This window comes from Podarcis raffonei, chromosome 8 (assembly GCF_027172205.1).
Source record: "Podarcis raffonei isolate rPodRaf1 chromosome 8, rPodRaf1.pri, whole genome shotgun sequence".
Classification (NCBI taxonomy): Eukaryota; Metazoa; Chordata; class Lepidosauria; order Squamata; family Lacertidae; genus Podarcis; species Podarcis raffonei.
In genome coordinates this window covers 442,495-465,238 of record NC_070609.1, presented here as the reverse complement: position 1 = coordinate 465,238, position 22,744 = coordinate 442,495, and the positions used below count along the sequence as shown (strand labels likewise).

Below are 22,744 nucleotides of genomic sequence, written 5' to 3'. Positions count from 1 at the left end.
CAAGACAAGAATTTGTTTGTATTGTTTGTTTTTCCGTTTGTGTTGTTTATTTGTGTTATAAAATGAATAAAAATTTTTGAAAAAAATAATAAGAAAGACCAAGTGTCTCTCCACTGGTGAAGAGTATTGTTCTTCAGAATTGCTCCTGAACCCAGACGGACTCTTGGATTTGGGGAAATCGAGGGGCCCTTTGCTCAGGGTGGCCCCCCTAGAAGCCACAAGGCAGAGCCCAGCTCTTTAATCAAAGCCACACCTTTTTATTTACACTCTTCCAGGTGTAAAGAGCCCCCCCCCAAAGTCCAGGCTCAGGGCAGCTCAAGTAGGAAGGAGAGGGGCAGGGGGTCAGTCTGTGAGGCTGAGGGAAAGCACCAGGGGGAGGAAGAAGGCGACCCCCTGACCTCGAGAGGCCCCCGCCAGTGGGGCTGTTCTCAGGGGGGCGCCTGGTGCTGCTTCCGGTGGCGCAGGATCTCGGTGGGCGTGAGGAGGAGGCTCTGCTGGCAGGCGGGGCAGTGGTACGGGCGCTGCAGGGCAGAGGTGCCCGATGGGGTCTCCGTTTCCTCTTCTGGGGAGGAGCAAGAACCTTGTAAAAACTCACACAAAACACAGTGCCCCAAAAATGTGCAGCGTGGGGCTCCCCTTGCTCCTGGTCTGGAGGCCGCAGCTGGTACAGAATGCTGCAGCGCGATTGCTGACGGACATGAGGCCTTGCCAGCACTTCAGGGATCTGTGCTGGTTGCCCCTTTGCCACCCGGCCCAGGTTCAAGGTGTCGCCGTTGGTATATAAAGCCCTTCACAACCTGGGACCAGTTTATCTGCGAGGTTGCCTCCCCCCAGATATTTAGCCCCCCTCCACCGCTTCGATCTGCGGAATTGGCCCAGCGACTGGTGTCTCACGATCCCTGCTCTGCATTTGTAAAAGCGCCATCATTGAGCGTGGCAGCGTCTGCACCGCGGAACTCCCTGCCACTTGAAATCAGGAAAGGCATTTCGCGGCACTGCCCCAAACCTCCTTGCTTAGACGAGGCTCCGCAGGCGTGTCAAGTGTGCGCTGTTTTCAGTTTATTCTTGATTTTGAATGTTTCCTTTCACCCTCTCTGCAAACCGCGCTGTGAAAAGTCTCGCGGGACAAAGAACCGGGGCTCTTCCCTCGCAGAGAACCTGATCTTTTATTTCCCTTTCCTTCCCTCACCCGCTCTGAGACCCCACAGCTAATTCTCCCCTGGCCTCCTCGCTGGCCCACGCAGGACCAATGCAGCCAGCTAGCCCTGGCGATTATCTAATGATTATTTCCCCTAAACTGATTTTTGAATTTTGAATTTTATTGTTATTCATGTTTTTATACTGTATTTTATGCTGCTTTTATAATCACCATATTTTTTCTCCCTATGAGACGCACCAGACCACAAGATGCACCTAGTTTTTGGAGGAGGAAAACAAGAAAAAAAATGCTCTGAATCCCAGAAGCCAGAACAGCAAGAGGGATCGCTGCGCAGTGAAAGCAGCGATCCCTCTTGCTGTTCTGGCTTCTGGGATAGCTGCGCAGCCTGCATTCGCTCCATAAGACACACACACATTTCCCCTTACTTTTTAGGAGGTAAAAAGTGAGTCTTATAGAGCAAAAAATACAGTAAGTGTTTTAAATTTGTTGTTAGCCGCCCTGAGCCTGGTTTATGAACTGGGAAGGGCGAGGTATAAATAAAAATTATTATTATTATTATTATTGAACAAAGTCCCTTCCGGCCCCCCTGCAAGCCCCCAAACTGCAAAGCCTTTGGGGAAATGCCCCAGCGCCCGCCCCCTGCTCCCCCCGCGGGGCTCACCTTCCTGGCTGGGCTGCTCCCCCTCTTGGCCTGGGGCCTGGCAGGTCTCCTCGTGAGCCAGGCGCTCCATGGGGGTGAAGGGCATGTAGAGGCCGCAGCGAGGGCAGGTCCAGAAGCTGCGCAGGCAGTCGCTGTACAGGTCGCCCTCTGTGCCCTGCGGGAGACGGAGGGACCCCAAGGGATTGGCACCCACCCCCAGGCAAGGGAGAGGCAGGCTCCGTGCCCCACAACCAGGCTCCAGCCTGCCCCCTCGCCTGTCCCCCCCTCCGCCCCCAGAGGACAAAGGGCATTTCTGCGCCACAGAGGGTTGAGCTACGTGGCCTCTGGGTGCCCCCTCCCCACTCCCCTGAACTCACCGCCAGGCAGTTGAACGTCAAGAAGCTGCCCACTCTGCAGCCGCCCTTCTCCTCGTCGGGGGTCACCTCCACCCCCTGGAAGAGGCCGGGGGGCACCTCCCCTCCCACAGAAGTCGCCTGAGGACCCACGTAGAGGTTCTGCTGCTCCAGGGGCATCAGGCGCCGCAGGCTGTAGGGCACCTGGGGGGGGGCAGCAGAGGAATCATTATTATTGTTAGTTAGTTAGTTAGTTAGTTAGTTAGTTAGTTAGTTAGTTGATTAGTTATTTCCCACCCATCCAGCTGGGTTTCCCCAGCCACTCTGGGCGACTCCCAACAAAATATTAAAAATACAATTGAGCATCAAACGATGGCAGGGTTAAATTTCCAGTGCTGTCTCCTCCACAGGAGACCAAATCCATGTTCCATCACCCGGCCCCTGGAACTTCTCGCTGGCCAGGGAATCAGAGAATGGGTGAGATCATCATCATCATCGTTATTATGATTTCATTATTTATACCCCACCCATCTGGCTACAAAATATTAAAAATACAATAAAGCATCACACATTAAAAACTTCCCTAAACAGGGCTACCTTCAGATGTCTTCTAAAAGTCAGATTTATCTCCTTGACATCTGGTGGGAGGGCGTTCCACAGGGCGGGCGCCACCACCGAGAAGGCCCTCCACTTCTGGATCTGGAGGCTCAGTAAGAAGAGCCCAGCTGCTGCACCTGGTGTCTCCAGGGAGATGCCTGGAAGCAGGATCCGACCTCCCCTCCTGCGGTGTCCAGCCACTTGGGGCCTCCTGCATGGAAGCCAGGAGCCACAGACCCCGGCCCAGCCAGCCCCCCACCCGCTTCTGCCCGCCCCGCAGGGCCGGCCAACGCACCTCGGCCTTCAGGAAGTCCAGCAGCTCCTGGGTGAGTTGGCGCACCTGCCGGGCGCTGGGCCGCCCCTCCTCGGCCTCCTCCCCCCGGGCCCCTCGGCTCTCCAGCTGCCGGTCCAGGACCTTCTCCCAGGAAGCCCGGAGGCGGAGGGCCGCACGCAGCAGGCGGAGGGCCGCTCCCGGGGAGGGAACCCGCAGCTCCAGCCAGGAGTCGGCCACGAGGCGGGTGCAGTCGCCGTTGGTGTCCAGGGAGCGGGCCAGGAGCAGCAGCGCCTGCGAGGCAGGGGGAGAGAGACAGGATTGCAGGGGACACCATGGGGTCATCCAGTCCCACCCCCTGTCAGGCAGGAGTCACAGCTGACACATCCCCAGCAGACAACCACCAGAACTCTGCCAAAAAGCCTCCCAGGTCTTTGAGGGGAGGGGAAAGGGCTAGGACGCCTGGGTCCCCTCACTCGGGGGGGACGATCACCTGAAGAGCTGGCAGACGGAGGCAGTTGACCAGGTAGGGCTTGTTTGTCTCCAGTAGCGAGACGAAGGCCAGGATCTGGTGGTGGCTGCTCAGGCCCTCCTTGGCATCTGGAAAGAGGGAAGGAGAGTTTCACAGGCTGCCCCACACTCAGCCCCAGAAAGCTCCTTTCACGTTTGTATGGAACTTCCATGTCCAGAAGCAGTCTATCTCACTTCCTAGGTTCTTGTGGGTATTTGACCACAGGGTGAGAACAGGGTGCTGGACTAGATGGGCTGTAAGACCCCACAAAAGGGCCGTCACGCAGCCATCTTTCCTTCTTCTTCCTTTTATTCCATCTTGATGTATTTAGCTGTCTGCTGGCTCTCAGCCAGCGGCACATGACTCAATCCCCATATGGGATGAACTCTCTTCTGTAACTACAAGCTAAAGTCTTCCTCCAGGGAACCAACTGTGAACTGAATGTGAGTAAACTTCTTATCATTACTATTAAAGAAGATTGTTGTGTGTTTATTCTTGTTAGGAGGGATAAAAAGGAAATTTACCAGGAACAAAACCCAGTCTGGACAAAGCCAGACTGAAATGCTTAACTCCAGGCACCCCCAAACTCGGCCCTCCAGATGTTTTGGGAGTACACCTCCCATCATCCCTGACCACTGGTCCTGTTAGCTAGGGATGATGGGAGCTGTAGTCCCAAAACAGCTGGAGGGCCGAGTTTGCCTTTGCCTGGCGTAACTCAAGGGATTCAAACGAATCTACCACCTAGTTTCCTGCTATATACTAGGGGATGTCCTCTGCTACTGACTCACCAGCGTGAGTGAAGAAGGATAATATTTAATCAATATATCGTCTCCTACTATCCACAACATTCCCCCAGACTGGAGGCTGAGCTAGATGGGTCCCCTTGGGGCCGAGAGAGCAGGCGCTCAGAACAATATCACCGTGGGGCTGGAAGGGACCCCAAGGGGGCATCAAGCTCAACCCCCTGCTTTGCATCCATGGCAGGTGGGCCCCCAGCCTCTGCTTAAACACTGCAGAGCTGGAAGGAACATCCCCCCCTTAAAAACCTCCAGGAATCGGCCACCCACTTCAATTCCCGCTTCAACCAAACTCGCACTCGCAGCCCTGGCTCCAACTTTTCCCCACGGCTGAGTTTGCTCATTCCCACCCAGTGCAGGATACTGCCCCGCCCCACTCTGCCCCCCAAGTGTCTCCCCTGGCCCAGGATGCAGGAGCCCAAGATTCTGAGAGCCCCTGATGCCTGGAGGGGGGCGGCAGGGGGCACCTCTCTTACCTCTCTGCCCCCCACGTTCCGGACCCCTTTCCTGTGCCGGCTGCAGCAGCAGCTCTGGGGAGGCAGAAAAGACGCTGGTGGGGTGGAGAACGACCCCCACCTTCTCCCTGGTGTGGAAGATCTGGGGAGCAAAAAGGAGGGGGGCTCAGCGTGGGGGCGGGGGGCAAGGCGCCCACAGGCAGACAGAGGGTGGGGGGCTCCTCCTGGTCCAGCACCCCCTCCCAGCTCCCCCCACCCACCGGGGGCCCTGGCACTCGCCTGGTCAGAGTCCTTGCGGGTCTGGTTGAAGGGGTCGGGCACGGCCAGCTGCGGGTAGAGGCCGCGCCCCAAGACCAGCTGCAGGAGGGCCAGCCGGCCAGGCGACAAGGCCTGCCCCACAGAAGAGGCCGCACGCAGCTCGGCCACGTCGTGGCGCAGCTGGAACTTGACGTCCTGTGGGGGGGGGAAGAAGGAGGATCAGGGGGGCCGAGGTGCAGGATGAGATCCCCACGGACCTAGGGACCGAGGTAGACTGCCTCTGGACTGGGATGTAGTGATCAGATGGGATTGCTATGAGGAATTATACTGTATTTTTTGCTCCATTAGACGCACTTTTTTCTTCCTAAAAAGGGGGAATGTCTGTGCGTCTTATGGAGCGAGTGCGTGGTCCCTGGAGCAAAATTGCCTAGGGGCAAAAAGCAGGTCATGCTTTTTTTTAAAGAGGGAAGTGGGTGTTGAAACAGTCTTGGTGGTCAAGCCTGGTGTGTATTCCGTTAATCAGAGTCCAAGCCTTCCTGGCTTTGGGAGCCCTACCCTGGGAGGCTCCGTGGGAACAGAGGAAAAGCCCGTGGCCAGGCCCCTGGGGGAAGGGACCCCTCCGGACCCCCTCACCTGGATGTCGACGCCGCGCTGGGGGTCCCCTTCCCCTCCCGAGGAAGAGCTGCCCCCCTCCTCCTCCAGACGCAGCACCTTCCTCCGCCGCCCCTCCCCCCGGTCGTGCTCCCTCTTGATCCGCTGCAGCTCTCGGCGCTTGCGGTGGCGGCTCTGGCGGGCGTGGGTGTCGCTGGGCCGGGCGGGGGGCTCCAGAAGCCGGTGGTCCCGCAGCAGCTCCTGGCAGAGAATAACAATTATTGCTATTACTATTTAGGTAAAGGTAAAGGGACCCCTGATCATTAGGTCCAGTCATGGCCGACTCTGGGGTTGCGACGCTCATCTCACTTTACTGGCCAAGGGAGCCGGCGTACAGCTTCCAGGTCATGTGGCCAGCATGACTAAGCCACTTCTGGCGAACCAGAGCAGCGCACGGAAACGTCGTTCACCTTCCTGCCGGAGCGGTACCTATTTATCTACTTGCACTCTGACGTGCTTTTGAACTGCTAGGTGGGCAGGAGCAGGGACCAACCAACTGGTGCTCACCCCGTCACGGGGATTCGAACCGCCGACCTTCTGATCGGCAAGTCCTAGGCTCTGTGGTTTAACCCACAACGCCCCCCGCATTGTTTATTATTTAGGGGCTTCTAAAAGTCAGATTTATTTCCTTGACATCTGATGGGAGGGCGTTCCCCAGGGCAGGCGCCACCACCAAGAAGGCCCTCTGCCTGCTTCCCTGTAACCTCACGTCTCGCAGGGAGGGAACTACCAGAAGGCCCTCAGAGCTGGACCTCAGTGTCCGGGTATAACAATGGGGGTGGAGACGCTCCTTCAGGTCTACTGGACCGAGGCCGTTTAGTGTCATGGACCCCTGCCGCCCGCTCAGTCGCAGAGCAGAGGGGGGACTGCCTTCCGTGACATTGGCCGGCGCACGCCTCCTCTGCACCGGAAATAGCGTTTGCACATGCATGCACACACGCCATCGTCTGTGGGACCGTGAACCGGCCCAAGCCACAAAAACTTTGCCGACTCCTGGTGCAGAGCACGCACCACTCTGGCGAGACCGTCTGTGGGCAGGGAGGGTCTCATCCTGCGCACAAAATGAAGCTGGCAGACAGCTGCCCTGGACACAGAGGAATTGTGCACTCGGAAGGGGCACCCCAGGGGCCATCTAGACCAACCCCCTGCCCGCCCTCCCCCCAGATCCACACCCACCTGGAACTGGCGCCGCAAGTTGGCCGCTTCGTAGAGCCGGTGCTCCTCCAGGCCCCGGCGGCGGCACCAACGGCGGGATCCGTTCCGATTCTCCGATTTCTCCTGCCAGACAACAAGGAGATTCGACTCCGTCAGGACGGACCGAGACAGACGAACACAGGGACAGAGGTCAGAAGGGAGAAACTCAGGGAGTCCAGGTCCTTTTCATTGGGGAGAATTCAGACTGAAATTCCCAGGTGTCAAAAAAGTTTATTTATGTATGCCGCTACTGCGGTCCATGTTTCGTTAGCCAAAAAAATGGAAAACGAGCGAGGTCCCGACTAAAGAGGATTGGTAACTTAAGTGGACAGAATATGCAGAACTTTCAGATTTGACATATAGAATAAGAGAGCAAGAAGAACATAAGCTTAAAGAAGACTGGAAAATGTTTGTTGAATATATGGGGGGGAATTATGTATGTTTGCAAACGTGGGCGTCATTAAGATAAATTCAACAGCGTAAATAAGTTTTGATGGATGAAATAACGGAATACTGAATGGTTTTAGTTTATGTAAAATATGCAGGGATTTAGGATATGCCGAATGAACCGTGAAAAGTGAAGAAGGGAAGTCATTGATATTTTAAGGTTGTTTAAATGAATATTCTGAAATGCAAAACAGAAAATTTAGTAAAAATTATACAAAACAAAAAAACCCCAAGCCAGGAAGAGACCCTTTCTTCCTCAGGCCCAAGGGGCCCATCCAGTCCAGAATCCTCTTCTCCCCTTGGCCAAATGCCCCCCCAAAACCCAGGACTCCAGATAGACTGCCCCTGGAGCTGGAGGCTTCACCAGAAGAAAAGGTCTTCCCAGATCAGGCGGAGACAGAGCGTTCCTCACCCACCTGCACCCAGGCGTCAAAGACGTTGAGCAGCGTCAGGGGGTCTCCCAGGGGGCTCTCCAGGGGCCGGCGGGCCGTGGCACAGTCCGGGTCACTCCGCCCGCTGCTGCTGCGCAGGAAGGGGGAGGGGACGCTGAGCGCAGCCGCGACCGAGAGGGTGGGGGCCGCCAGGCCAAAGAGGGTTCCCAGAACCAGCATCTTCCCTGCGGACAAACGGGGAGGGGGGCAGCCTCAGCCAGAGAGCAAGAGCCCCTTCGCCCCCCCAGGCAGCGCCTCCTCCAACACACATTGCGAAGAGTGGGAAGTCAAATGTGTAAGGTGTGTCTACGTTAGGTGTGTATTAAGGTAATGTATGTTTTCTATATATTCTATTGTTTAAGTGTATTTTAAATGTTGTATAATAAATAAAATAAAATAAAATAAAATAGGAAGTTCATGGCTGAGTGGGAAGAATCGAACTCTGGTCTCCCCTGATTTTGGCCTAACCCTCTAACCACACCACCGGCTCTCACCCAGAATAAGATTCCTGGCATGGGGAGGGGGAGAGATGCTCTCAGCCCACCCCCCCTCGGGCAGTCTCCCCGTGGCACTCTGCACATGCTCACAACCCAAGACATAAACCCAAAGCCAAATCAAAAGAGCTGGGCATCCGGCAGAGGCTCCCGTGGGTGACTGGCACAGACGCCCCCCCAGTCCACGCGGCCCCCCCTTCCCGGACTCACCAATCACCACGTCAACCGGCAGCTGGGCCAGGAGGCTCCCGATGGGGGTGAGGTTCTCCTCTGGGTCCAGGGCCCCCTGCTGCTTCAGGTAGCGGATGGCCGTCTCCAGGCTGGCTGGCGGGGGGGCCTCCAGGAAGGGGAAGGCGCGGGGGTCGCCCAGCCCCATGCTCTTCATCTGGGGGGGCAACAGAGCCCAGGAGGGAGGCTTCCTCCATTGTCCCCCAATGCCAAATCCCTCCCCCCCCAGTGGCAGGACGCAGCCCCTCCTTTCGGACAAGGAATCACAGAATTGTTGAGCTGGGGGGGGGAGCCCGAGGGTCATCCAGCCCAACCCGCCGCAATCTGCCACCTGATGGGAGACTCAAACCCACGGCCCTAAGATGAAGTCTCACGCTCTACCAGCTATGGGGAACGTCGTCTGCCTTCCCACTCACTATGTGTCAGAACCACGGCCGGATTCAGGCATCAGCTGAACAAGCTCTAGCTTAGGGCCCCACTCTCTTGGGGCCCCCCAAAAAAATTTAAGTGGAAAAAACTGGATGTACTTTTCCAAAATATCAGATAATATGCAATTTTGGTTTTAAAATCCAAATGAGATTTTGGTTTTAAACGCAGTGTAAGGTAGTCTCTATGGGAGTATATTGTATTTAATTATGGGGTATCAGAGTTTTTAGGGGGCTAACCAGGCTGGGATAGCAGGCTTGTTGGTTTTTGAATGTCTGATGTACATTTTTTCAATTTCGTTGTTCTGTATGGGACAATGACAATAAAGATTATCATATAAAAAACAAATCAAATAAAACCTACATTGAACAGTGTTTTGTGATCTGTCGGCTCCTAGGATGTGAGTCCTGGGCCTCGCCTGCTAGCCTGCTCCCTCAAATATCCTTGGTTTGCTCCTTTCTATATATAGGATGCCGACATTCTGCATGGATTGGTTGCATGGAAACATGTGCAAATGGCTTCAGATACCTATTCGGTTCATAAATTACCACATAGCATATGTTCAACACAAAACAGCAACAATTTGTTGTGGACAAAGGACAGCTGGACTTTTAAAGGGCCCCATTACCTTCAGGAGCTGGGGGCCGCATCACACCTCAATCCGGCCCTGGTCAGAACAGCCATTTCACCCCCAAAAACCCACAAATGCCACCCCTGAAATCACAGAATTGTAGAGATGGCAGGGACCCCTGAAGGTCTTCTAGTCCAACCCCAAAATACTGCAGGAATCTCAGCTAAAGAATTGATGGGCCCCCGACGTTTGCTCAAAAACCCTCCAGGAAAGAAGTCCCTCTTTTGAGTTGCAGAATTGTAGAGGCAGGAGGGACCCCTGAAGGTCCTCTAGTCCACCCCCTCGGAATGCAGGAATCCCAGCTGAGGAGTCCCTGACAGGCAGCTGCCCATTTAGAACTGAGTCCCAGCACTAGAAACTTTGGCAGGATTTGAGTAACGCTTGTAATGCACTAAAAATCAAGGTAAAAATGGATTCTTTAGATCACGGGTGTCAAACACAAGGCCCGCGGGCCGAATCCGGCCCGCCAGACCTCGTCATGTGGCCCGTGTAGCCACCAGCGGCTGCCAGCCTTCACCTTTTATTCTCCCCCCTTTTTTTTTGACACAAGAAAGCCGCCTCTTCAGCGCATGCGCAGCAGCCTACAAGCCAGAGAACGTCTGCCCTCTAGCAGCGCCGGCTGTTCTACACAGGAAACCTCCACTTTACATGCATTCAGGAAACCTCCACTTTTTTTTATATTGAGCGCATATTGAGTCCTATAGATACAACCGGCCCTTTGAGGGTGACCAAACTGCTGATGTGGCCCCCGATGAATTTGTGTTTGACACCCCTGCTTTAGATGGAGAATGGTAAGAACGAAGGGCGGAGGGGAGTAGAATCCTAACTGATGTTGTTAATTTAAATCTGTAACGTGAAACTTAATTTAAAAAAATATTTTAACGGAAAGTGGGTCCCAGCCCCCCGGAGCGAAGGGGTTGGTGCCCCCTGCCTCTGCCCACCTGCAGAACGAGGGCATCGAGCGCCACCCGCTGGATTTCTGGCACGGGGTAGGGGGCGAAGGCGTCGTAGTCGGACTCGGCGTAGAGGCGGAAGCAGACGCCCGGCCCCGTGCGGCCCGCCCGGCCCTTGCGCTGCTCGGCGCTGGCGCGGCTGATCCAAAACTCCTGCAGGCGCTGCAGCTTGGCCTTGGGGTCGTAGCTCAGCTCCTTCACCTTCCCTGCCAGAGAGAGACCAGGAAGAGGGGGGGCCCTTGTTGCATTAACCGGGGGGGGGGTAGTTGACCTGCCATCCTCCTTAATAAGCTAATAGGAAGCTGATGCGAATTTTAACCCGTTCCAGTACTTTCTGCATGCTCTAAAATAATGTGAATTTCCCCTGATTTTTATCTTTTTTGCAAACAGCTTTGCTACAATCAAGGGGTGCACAGATTTTGATTCTGGGAGGCTACTGAGGGCTCCTAGCCAGGCCAGATCTCCTCTGTCTCCAGAAGTCAGAGGCAGCGATGCTTCTGAATGCCAGTGGCTGGGAATTGCAGCAGAGCTGTGTTTGAATCCTGCTTGCCGGCTTCCCATAATAGGCACCTGGTTAGCCCCTGGGGGGAAAGGAGGCTGAGCTGGATGGGTCCCCTCTGGCCTGATCCTGCAGGCTACGCTTGGGTTCCCACGTTCAGAAATACCAGGGAGATACTGTTACTAGGGAAACCAAAATGCCACAGAATCCTGGTGGGCAAACGTTCGAGTTCCTCCGAAGAGGAAGATCTTGCTGCATGGCACCCGGTAACATTCTGGCTGGCCTAATAAAGCTGTTCCTGGAGTCCCTGGCCCCAGGCAATCCTCCTGCACCTGAGTCGAAGTTCAGGTGGTTCACCTGGTTGGGCCCACAATCTCTCCACCTTAAGGGCTGGAAAGTGGCTTGGAAGAGAGAGGGGGGTTGCACCTTCCCATTTCGACTCTCTGGCACCCTGTCTGCATAATCAAGCAAGCCTAAAATATAAACATGCTTTTACTCTCGGAAGATTGAATGTCTGGCCCTCGGCTGGACGATTCCAACAGATTCCACACGAAAAACGCTTACCGCATATACTTGGGTATAAGCCGACCCGAATATAAGCTGAGGCACCTAATTTTAGCACAAAAAACTGGGAAAACTTATTGACTCGAGTATAATCCAGTTCACCACACCACAAACCTGGTGGTGGCGGCAGCAGCAGCGGAGGAAGAACAAGCAGCCCAAAAGGGCTCCTTTCTGGCCACTTGTCCCTCCGCCACCGCCGCCTGCCTCACTCGAGTATAAGCCGAGGGGGGCTTTTTCAGCATAAAAAATGGGCTGAAAAAATCGGCTTATACTCGAGTATATACAGTATGTCCCTGTGGAGATGGCAGTCCCAAATCAGTGGCACATGCCCGTCTGTCTTGCACTCTTGAGGAATGAGATTATCACCCCTCTTTTATTGTCCATTCTGGGTCGCCAGCCACTGCCCCAGGGTCCTTTCTCTTGGCAGATCAAGATGAGCAGGTGACAGCAAAGGTGGCAAGGTTTTTAGCTGGGGCAATCAGAGTAAGATCCACTCCTTGACTATGGACTCAAAACCCCAAAATGTACTTTATATAATTGACTTTTTGTTTCCATTCTTTGTATACTGTATTGTTGCTTTGTTGATGATGCAAATAAAGATTCATTCATTCATTCAAACCGGCTGCCCCCCAGAGCCCGGGGGCAGGAGCGGCCGCCCCTTACCCGAGTCCACGACGAACCGGACGCCGTCGATGGTCACCGAGGTCTCGGCGATGTTGGTGGAAACGATGCACTTCCGGACTCCTGGGGGGGGCAAGTCGAATACCTGCAAGGCAAGAGGGCATTTTGCACCTCCAGGGCCCACGGGGAACGACCCACATGCCCCAAGGGAGGCTCTTTCCGGGAGGCTGGGAGGGGCAGACCCCCCAAAAAGAAGCCCCGGCCCCACCCACCTTGTCCTGCTCAGCCACGGACAGGGTGCTGTGGAGAGGGAGAACCACCCAGCGCTGGGTGTGCGTGGCGTAGGTCTGCGCCGCCTCCACGACAGCCCCGATCTCGGCCACCCCACTGAGGAAGACAAGAAGGTCGCCCCTCTCCTCGGGGGGGTACTTGTGGTCGATGGCCTGCAGCACCCGCAGGAAGGGGCGGGGGTCCAGCCTCTCCTTGCGCCCGCTAGCGCCCTCCTCGGGGCGGAGGGGCTCGTACAGGACCTGTGCAAGGGGGAGGAGAGAGGAGGCAAGCCGTGAGATGCTGCCGGCCCGGGGTGGGCCTGCCTGGCCCTTCCCCAGTAAGCCGTTCCTTCCCTTCGCAGCCCGTCTCCAAGGAGCTCAAGGGGGGGGCAGGCTCCCCTCCCCGTGGAATCCCCACCACAATAACAACCCGGCCAGGTTGGTCACGCCCAGAGAGGCAGCATGCCCAAATGGGTGGATCTGAGCCCAGGCCTCCGGCGCTCTTAACCACGACACAGCCACTGCAACACACCGCAAGTTTCTAGCCCTCAATGTTACAAAAGTGAAGCTGGGGAAACACAGGGGCGGTTTCCGGAGATAGGGCACAAATTAGGAAGTTGTGGAAGGAGGAGTCAAAGGGCGAGGGTTCGAGGAGAGAGCAAAACCTCCCCCCCACACACACACACATGAATAACTGAGAATTGTGCAATTGGAAGGGAACCAAAGGTCATCTAGCCCAACCCCCTGGCAATGCATGGGCCTTATAAGAAACCGGAGTGAAAATAGGCCCATACATTCTCCTTGCACGGCCTTTTCCTGCCTTCCTTTGCTGTCCCATCACTCCCCGAATTAAAGAGTCTCCTGCAAGGGAAGCCCCCAAAAGAGGTTTACGTCCAGTGGGGGGGCAGGGCCTGTTCAGAGCCCCTGGTCCCCAGACATCATCATCATCATCATCATCATCATCATCATAATACAGTGGACGCTCAGGTTGTGAACGTGATCCATGCAGGAGGCACGTTCGCAACCCGCAGCACCATGTCTGCGCACGCGCAGGTCGCGATTCGGCACTTCTGCGCATGCGCAAAGCGCAATTTAATGCTTCTGCAAATATGCGAGCGCCAAAACCCGAAGTAACCTGTTCCGGTACTTCCAGGTTCGGCGCGCTGTGCAACCCAAAATCGCACAACCTGAAGCATCTGTAACCCAAGGTATGACTGTTATAATAATAATATTTATACCCCGCCCATCTGACTGGGTTTCCCCAGCCACTCTGGGTGGCTCCCAATAGAATATTAAAAACATGATAAATACATCAAACTTTAAAAACTTCCCTAAACAGGGCTGCCTTCAGATGTCTTCTAAAAGTCAGATAGTTGCTTATTTCCTTGACATTTGATGGGAGGGCGCCACCACCGAGAAGGCCCGGGGTGGAGACGCTCCTTCAGGGATACTGAGGCAAATGAGCCACAGATCCGCCCCCCCCCAGAAGCAGCCGCAACCTCCCCACCCCCCACTCCCATCCGGGCTCCCCCTCACCGTGATGGGGAAGAGCCGGCCGGGGACCTGCACCACAGGGGCCCCCCCAAAGTAGTCCGCGAAGAGGCGGATGTTGATGGTGGCCGACATGAGCACCAGCTTGAGGTCCGGGCGGGCGGGCAGGATCCTGCGCAGGACGCCCAGGAGGAAGTCGCTGTGCAGGTGGCGCTCGTGGACCTCGTCCGCAATCAGCACCCGGTAGCCGGGCAGGGAGGGGTCGCGCTGGGCCTGGCGCAGGAGGAGCCCCTCCGTCAGGAAGACGATCCGCGTGGCTGGCGAGCGAGTGCTCTCAAAGCGGATCTGGTAGCCAACCTGCGGGGGGGGGAGGGGGTCAGCACCCAGGAAGGCCAGAGGGAGGGAGGGAGGGGCTTGTCTAGGGGCACACAAGACCCCCAGGGACTCACCAGCTCCACAGGCAAAGCGGGTTTCAACAACCTCGTCAGTCCGTGAGCAGGGCTGGATCAGGCCAATGCCCACCTCACCCAGCCCCCTGTCCTCACCAATCTGGAAGCATTGGTGCCTCTGACAGCAGGCACTCTGCACATGCTCCTGGGTCCTCATGCTCCCCAGCTCCAGTCCTCTTCCTTTTTTTTATAAATCATTTTTATTAACTTTTCCATTTTAACAATCCAATCCAATCACATTAAATATTCCAAATTATACATATGCATATCAAATAATCCAAATATTCTGCCGAATTATAAATTTTTTATTGGGACTTCCCATGCTTCATGTTCGGGGGGGGGCCCTGATCATCTCATATCTCTGCTGCTTTTGAGAGTCATTTCTTATAGTTCCTTAAAATCTTCCTGTTAACCTCCAGCCCTTCCAAGAGCCCACCTGAAACCCCCTGGACGCGATGCAGTAGAGGAGAGGGCACTCTGCCTGTGCTCAGGATAAGAGAAGATAAACTTTATTCTCATTAGCCAACAGCCACAGCAACATAAAACAAGCAATATATACAAATAGAATATATACAAATAAAAAGACAGCAATGGGTAAAAAGGGCAGTCAAATGACCAAGGTTATCGTTCATTTAGTGGCCCTTAATCTCATTGCACCCTTGATAAACCTACCAACCTTTGCTGTTGTCTGATCATTTTGATCTGATAAAAGAAAGACCAATGTGGCCTCAGATGGGCGGCCTGGGATGGTAAGTAAGAGTGGGGGATGATCTCATTCCTCAGACCTTATAAAGGGGGCAGGACAGGAGAGCATGAGCCACTGTTTCCAGACTGCCATCTCCACAGGGGCAGAGTCGTTTCTCAGTTGGAATATTTTGGGATCTGCCCTCAAGTACGGCAGAGGGCATCACATCCCGTCTGGCCAGTGCAAAGGCACATCTGTATTTTGGGATAGTTACCGTATTTTTCGCTCTATAACACGCACCCAACCATAACACGCACGTAGTTTTTAGAGGAGGAAAATCCGTAGGCATGCCACCCGTAGGCATTCCCTCCATAACACGCACAGACATTTTCCCTTACTTTTTAGGAGGAAAAAAGTGAGTGTTATGGTGCAAAAAATACGGTAATTTATACAGATATGGTGCCAGGGAATCAACTGAGAAGGGCGGGGGGAGGCATACCAAGGACAGAATTTCTTTAGTATGGCCAGATTGTTGTGATGCTCTAAGTCCTCCAGACGCTGTCCAATTAGCCTTTTTGCTTCAATAAAGCCCGTTATGAGAAGCTGATGCGGGTGGAGTCACATTTCTAGATCATAACCTGGTGAATTTTATTTTTGGAGCAAGAAATCTATTCCAAAACAAAAGGATAGAGCTACTAAGAATTTTGGAAAACGGAGCACCGATAGCTCCCCTCATGGCCCCCAGGGGTGACAGGAGGCTAGGAAGGGAGGATCAAAAAGGGAAAAACCCTAAACAAGAAAACAGATCCCAAATGAGCCAGCCGGACCATCACAAACAAGATCCATCCATTTCAAATATGAAAGATACCCCCTGGGCTCAGGAGCCCCTGGCTCACCTGATCTCCGTACTGCTGGAGGCTCTCGTAGGCCACCCTCTGGGCCAGCGCCACGCAGGCCAGGCGGCGGGGCTGGGTGCAGGCCACATGGCTGTAGCCGGCGCCCAGCAGGTACTGGGGCACCTGGGTGGACTTGCCGCAGCCCGTGTCCCCGGCCACCACCACCACCTGCCCGCTCGCCACCGCCGCCAGCAGCCGCTCCCGGTAGCGCGCAATGGGCAGTGTGGCACGCTCCCGCTGCAGCCGCGCCAGCCGGGAGAAGCTCTGCTTCTGGCCAAAGTCCCAGAAGTGCGCCAGGGCCGCGCGGAACTCCCGCAGGCACTCGGGGGCCACCCCAGACACCTCCCGACGCGGAGCCCGCAGGTTGGCGCGCAGCCGGGGGTCGTAGGGCCGGGGGGACCCCGTCGCCGTCGCCCCGGGCTCAGCCGGGGGGGCTCCTTCCCGAGGCTCCTTCGCACCGGGGAAGCGCCGCCGCAGCCGCTCAAAGAAGGTCCAGAACTGGGTGCGCTCATCAGCACTCGTGCGGGGCAGGTATAGCTCCTCCAAGCGGGAGCGGAGGGCCGGGCAGCCCCAGCGCCCCTCGGGGGGCTCCGACGACATCTTGGATCTCTTCTTGCAGGCGCCCGGGAGGATGAACCTAGAATAATAATGATAAAAAATTATTATTATTATTATTATTAATAATATTAATAATAATTTATTTATACCCGCCCATCTGGCTGGGTTTCCACAGCCACTCTGGGAGGCTCCCAACAGAATTAAAAGCACAATAAAACATCAAACATTAAAAACTTCCCTAAACAGGGCTGCCTTCAGATGTCTTCTAAACGTCAGATAGTTGTTTATTTCCTTGACATCTGGTGGGAGGGCCTTCCACAGGGCAGGCGTCACCACTGAGAAGGCCCTCTACCTGGTTCCCTGTAACCTCACTTCTTGCAGGGAGGGAACCACCAGAAGGCCCTCGGAGCTGGACCTCAGTGTCTGGGCTGAATGATGGGGGTGGAGACGCTCCTTCAGGGATACTGGGCCTTTGAGGCCATTTAGGGCTTTCAAGGTCAGCACCAACACTTTGAATTGTGCTCGGAAACGTACTGGGAGCCAATGTAGGTCTTTCAAGACCGGTGTTATGTGGTCTCGGCGGCCGCCCCCAGTCCCCAGTCTAGCTGCCGCATTCTGGATTAATTGCAGTTTCCGGGCCACCTTCAAAGGTAGCCCCACGTAGAGCGCATGGCAGTAGTCCAAGCGGGAGATAACCAGAGCATGCACCACTCTGGCGAGGCAGTCTGCGGGCAGGGAGGGTCTCAGCCTGCGTTCCAGATGGAGCTGGGAGACAGCTGCCCTGGACACAGAATTGACCTGCACCTCCATGGACAGTGGTGAGTCCAAAATGACTCCCTGGCTGCGCACCTGGTCCTTCAGGGGCACAGTTACCCCATTCAGGACCAGGGAGTCCCCCACACCCGCCCGCCCCCTGTTCCCTTGTATTTCTGTCTTGTCAGGATTCAACCTCAATCCATTAGCCACCATCCATCCGCCATCCGCCTCCAGACACTCACACAGGACCTTCACCGCCTTCGCTGGTTCTGATTTGAAAGAGAGGTAGACCTACTCAGGTAGGTAGCCGTGTTGGTCTGATGCAGTCGAAATATATTTAAAATAATTTTAAAAATGCCCAGTAGCACCTTAGAGACCAACAACCTTAGTTTCATATTTTTTTATATATTATTATTTATGGGTTTCCCCAGCCACTCTGGGCGGCTTCCAGCAACATATTAAAATACAATAATTCACCAGAGATTAAAAGCTTCCCTAAACGGGGCTGCCTGGAAGCGGCGGGCTCGTGAGAACCGACCGACACGCAGCCGGGAAAACCCCCGAGGCCTCCCGCTCCCCCCCCCGCCACCCCACGGCTAGAGACCCTTCCCCGGACGCTTCTCCCCCCCCCCCAGGTCCTGCCCGCCGCCCCGCATTCCCACGTTCTCTTGACACGCGTCTCCCTTGCCTCGGCGAGTCGAGGAGGGCAGGCTGGCGGCGGAGCATGCGCAGTCGCTCGTGGCGGGCGAGCATGCGCGACACGGGTCGCCGACGCTCCTGGCGCGCGTCCTGCCCGCTTCCCGTAGCCTATAGATCTAGAAGCCTTAGAGGGATGCGCGCACGGGCAACTGCCGGGCTCCTTGGGAGACTTCGCGGAGCCCCCTTTGACCGCGCCTGAGGCTCAAACCTGGGGGGGGGGCGGAGAAGAGACGGGGCGGGCAAGCCTGATTTCGGGTGCCCAAAAGGCCAGCTGGGGAGAATGGCCTGCATTTCCCTCTGGGGGACTCCGCGGGCCGCCCTGCTGCAGGAGTGTCCTCAAAGACCGGCCCCAGGTGGCAATGACAGACCTGGACAGCGTCTTAAAAAGCAGAGACATCCCCTTGCCAACAAAGGTCCGTATAGTTCAAGCCATGGTTTCCCCAGTAGTGATGTATGGAAGTGAGAGCTGGACCATCAAGAAGGCTGATCGCCAAAGAATGGATGCTTTTGAATTCTGGTGCTGGAGGAGACTCTTGAGAGTCCCATGGACTGCAAGAAGATCAAACGTATCCATTCTGAAGGAAATCAGCCCTGAGTGCTCACTGGAAGGACAGATCCTGAAGCTGAGGCTCCAAGACTTTGGCCACCTCAGGAGAAGAGAAGACTCCCTGGAAAAGACCCTGATGTTGGGAAATATGGAGGGCACAAGGAGAAGGGGACGCCAGAGGATGAGATGGTGGGACAGTGTTCTCGAAGGTACCAGCATGAGGGAGGCAGTGGAAGACAGGAGGGCCTGGCGTGCTCTGGTCCAGGGGGTCACGAAGAGTCGGACACGACTAAACGACTAAACAACAACAAAGTATCCACAACATTCCCACGGAAAGGGTGACCCCTGGCTCTTTTTGACCAAGGGGACGCCAGAGCCTGTTGCCCAGGTCCCTCACCTTTCTCAGGTGTGCACCTGCAGCCCCTTTTTTGCATGTGAAGAGGACGGCTGGACCCTCTCCACCTGGGGGGGGGGGGCTGACAGGCTTCCTAAGAACTGCTGCTGCTGCTGCCCAGCAAGGACTGGGGTATTTGGGAGGAAGTTTTGTAGGGGGGGGGTTGCTTTTCTTGATATTAATTTTTGTATCTTTATTTTTATGTGGAAATTGTTCTTTGATGTGTTTCATGTTACGTTCTTTCAGGATACATCCCACGGCGACTCGGAAGTACCAGAAAGGGTTACTTCCGGGTTTCACCGCTCACAAATGCGCAGACGCACAAAATGACGTCACGGGCATGCGCAGAAGCAGCAAATCGCAACCCGCATATGTGCAGACGCGCCGCTGTGGGTTGTGCTCTTTTCATATTGTACACTACACACTATACACATATTGTGGATGGGCCTCCGGAACGGATCCTGTTTGCAACCAGAGGTACCACTGTACTTTGCTATGTTTGTAACTATGTAAGTCTTGTCATGTTGTCAGCCGCCTTGAGCGTTGTTTAAACTGTGCAGCATACAAGTAAAATGGTGGTGGTGATGATGATGATGGCATCTGGACCAGGGGGGCTGGTGGGGGAGATCAGGGCTTTTCCCCCTGGGGAAGGCAGTTTGGGTGACTTCATGTGCATGGATAGAGTGAAGCCTCCATTTCCTGTCAGAACAGCAAAAGAAGAAAATAGATTCTCCTGCCTCATCAAAACAGGCCTCTGAAAAAGAGGAAATGTTCTGTGGTGACGTGACTCTCGACTGAACTTCTCCACACCAGATACGACACCACACACCCAGAGTGGCACCCAGAGCGACCACACCAGTTGCACTCCCCTATCCAGGGCAGCCGTCTCCAAGCTCCATCTGGTACTCAGGATGAGACCCTCCCTGCCTGCAGACTGTTTTATCAGAGTGGCTCATGCTCTGGTTATCTCCCACTTGGACTACTGCTATGCGCTCTACGTGGGGCTACCTTTGAAGGTGACCCAGAAACTGCAATTAATCCAGAATGCAGCAGCTAGACTGGTGACTGGGAGCGGCCGCCGAGACCATATAACACCGGTCCTGAAAGACCTACATTGGCTCCCAGGACGTTTCTGAGCACAATTCAAAGTGTTGGTGCTGACCTTGAAAGCCCTAAACGGCCTCAAAGGCCCAATAGACCCGAAGGAGCGTCTCCACCCCCATCGTTCAGACACTGAGGTCCAGCTCCGAGGGCCTTCTGGCAGTTCCCAGAGTGGCTGGAGAAGCCCAGCCAGATGGGAGGGTTACAAATTTATTTTTATTTTATTATTATTATTATTATTATTATTATTATTATTATTATTATTATTACTATGTCCACCTCTGATCAAAGGACACAGTGCTTCTGAGCCCCAGTTGCTGTTGAAGCCACAGGAGGGGTCAGATCCCACTTGCAGCTTTCCCTTGAGGGGCCTCTGGTCAGCCACTCGGAGACCAGGGGGTGGACTAGAGGGTCGCAGGCTCTTTTCCTGTTCTTCTGCAGAGCGAGGGGCGTCAGGAACCTGCCTTTGTCACGGGAACCTTGGTCCATCTCAGGGGGCGTGGGCCCCACGAGGCCCCTAGAGACATCTTGCCTGCCCCACTCTGACCCTCTTGCTACCCAACATGACCCCAGGCATCCTGGCTTGGACTGGGGAAGAAGAGTGAGGCAGGAATGCCCGGCCAACTGCAGGGAAATATCCTCAAAAGAGAGACAGATTGTCTTCCATAAACACGTCCTTAACAATGAGTCCGTAAGTGACAGTGGAGGCCAGTTCTGGATCCACACGTCCTTCCACAATGGAGACATTGGTTTCTGGGCGGGAGTTGATCCCGGTGTGGATTTGCCAAGCTTTCCTTCCTCTTAGCACGTTTCTCCCTTGTGTCCTGAGTTCGAGTGTCTTCAAAGCCCAGGACACCTTTGGTCAAGGCTGTTCTCCAACTGGAGCGCTCGCAGGCCAGTGTTTCCCAAATGTTGGTGTTTATACTGCATTTTTTAAGATTTCCCTTGAGACTGTCTTTAAACCTCTTTTGTTGACCACCAGCATTACACTTTCTATTTATAAATTCGGAATAGAGTACAGAGGTACCTCGAGTTACAGATGCTTCGGGTTACAGATGCTTCGGGTTACAAACTCCGCTAACCAGGAAGTGGTTGCTCCAGGTTAAGAACTTTGCCCCAGGATAAGACCGGAAATCTCATGCCAGCAGCGCAGCGGCAGCAGGAGGCCCCATTAATGAAAACATGCCTCAGGTTAAGAACCGTTTCAGGTTAAGAACAGACCTGAACCCGAGGTACCACTGTAGTTGCTTTGATTTTGTTTGTATGTTTCATTTAGGCCTATCTGTGTATTGTTTTACAAGTGAATTACAAAAAAAACAAGTCAACTCACATAAGATTGTCATTTTCTTTGCTGAAACCTTTTATTAAGAAATAATAAATATTAGATTTTCTGTGAAAGAATTCATTACAAGGTGAAGTGTGTGAGGAATTGAATGGGGGGGTTGAAGAGAGGTGGAAAGAAGAGCCAATTTGTGCGTGGCCGGGGGCGCAATCTGGGTGGTTCTGCCAAGGGCGCAAGATCACCTTGCTACAGCTATGCTTTGTGGCTTTAAAGAGTGTCAGCCAAGTGCTGGATCTCTTGAGCTTCTTTTATCCACCAGCTGTTCTTTAGTTCTCTGGTTCTTCTTTGAGCCTCAGCCTTAGCGTTGGCATAGGTTTTTTCCTTAGCGGCCCCACTCTGACCCTCCTGCTACCTGACATGACCCCAGGCATCCTGGCTTGGACTGGAGAAGAAGAGTGAGGCAGGAATGCCTGGCCAACTCCGGGGTAAGAGGCTCAAAGAGAGGCAGCGGTGGTGCAGTGGTTAGAGGGTCGGACTGGGATCTGGGAGAGACGAGGGTTCAAACCCACCAACTCGGCCATGAAGCTCCCACTGGCTGACCTGGGGGCCAGTCCATGTCTTCTCCTTGCAAGGAGAGGCTGGAAGCATGTGGGCCACCTTGAGCTCATGAACAGAAATAAACAAGAAGAGCTCTCACCTGAACCTCGTGAACAAAGCTCATTGTCTGTCTTGAGGTGAATTTCTCCCAATTATATATCTGCAGGGATAGTCAGTGGGAAAGGGATGCACACACAGGCATGGGGGGGGCAAAAGATGGGACGGGGGGAGGGACACACAGTAGAGAAAACTGTGGGATGTAACATAAACAGTCAAGTACAACCCTTCCTGTTTGCCCAGAGTGAACACGCGGGGGGTGTTACTCCAGCCAGAAGGACTTCCTGTCCCACCTGGTCTGCAGCATCCTCCCCCTGCATGTGACCCTGGCAGACCCCATAACAGGGCAGGTAGCTGTCTGTATTTAGCTGTCTGTATTTAGCTGTCTGCTGGCTCTCAGCCAGCAGCACGTGGGCTCCATCCCCATATGGGATGAACTCTCTTCTGTAACTGCAAGCTAAAGTCTTCCTTCAGGGAACCAACTGCGAACTGAATGTGAGTAAACCTCTTATCATTACTTTTAAAGAAGACTGTTGTGCCATTGTTCTTTTTAAGAGGGAACAAAGGGGACTTACCAGGAACAAACCCAATCTGCACAAGCCAGATTGGATTGCTTAAATAAAGAGATTAAAGCAAATCTACCAACTAGCTCCCTGCAATATACAGGGGAATATACTCTGCTACTGACTCAATAGCCTGAGTGAGGAAGCATACTATTAAATCAATATATCCTCTCCTACTATCCACAACATTCCCACAAAATAAAATTTCCTCTGGGCATCA

The 22,744-nt window shown here is 54.3% G+C and overlaps 1 protein-coding gene across 1 annotated transcript; it reads right to left on the bottom strand.

Annotated features, from left to right (window-relative positions):
* Nucleotides 1-395: 395 nt before the first annotated feature.
* DHX34 (DExH-box helicase 34) lies at nucleotides 396-18,037 on the bottom strand. The gene is made up of 17 exons (XM_053398920.1): nucleotides 17,958-18,037; nucleotides 15,971-16,607; nucleotides 13,986-14,297; nucleotides 12,453-12,710; nucleotides 12,223-12,325; nucleotides 10,485-10,702; nucleotides 8,469-8,643; nucleotides 7,750-7,949; nucleotides 6,869-6,970; nucleotides 5,675-5,893; nucleotides 5,063-5,236; nucleotides 4,805-4,925; nucleotides 3,514-3,620; nucleotides 3,045-3,314; nucleotides 2,177-2,356; nucleotides 1,821-1,974; nucleotides 396-562 (listed from the first exon to the last, which is right to left on the bottom strand). The coding sequence occupies exons 1-17, from the start codon at nucleotides 18,035-18,037 to the stop codon at nucleotides 429-431; spliced, it is 3,444 nt and encodes a 1,147-aa protein (XP_053254895.1). The 3' UTR covers nucleotides 396-428.
* Between the last annotated feature and the right edge of the window lie 4,707 nt (nucleotides 18,038-22,744).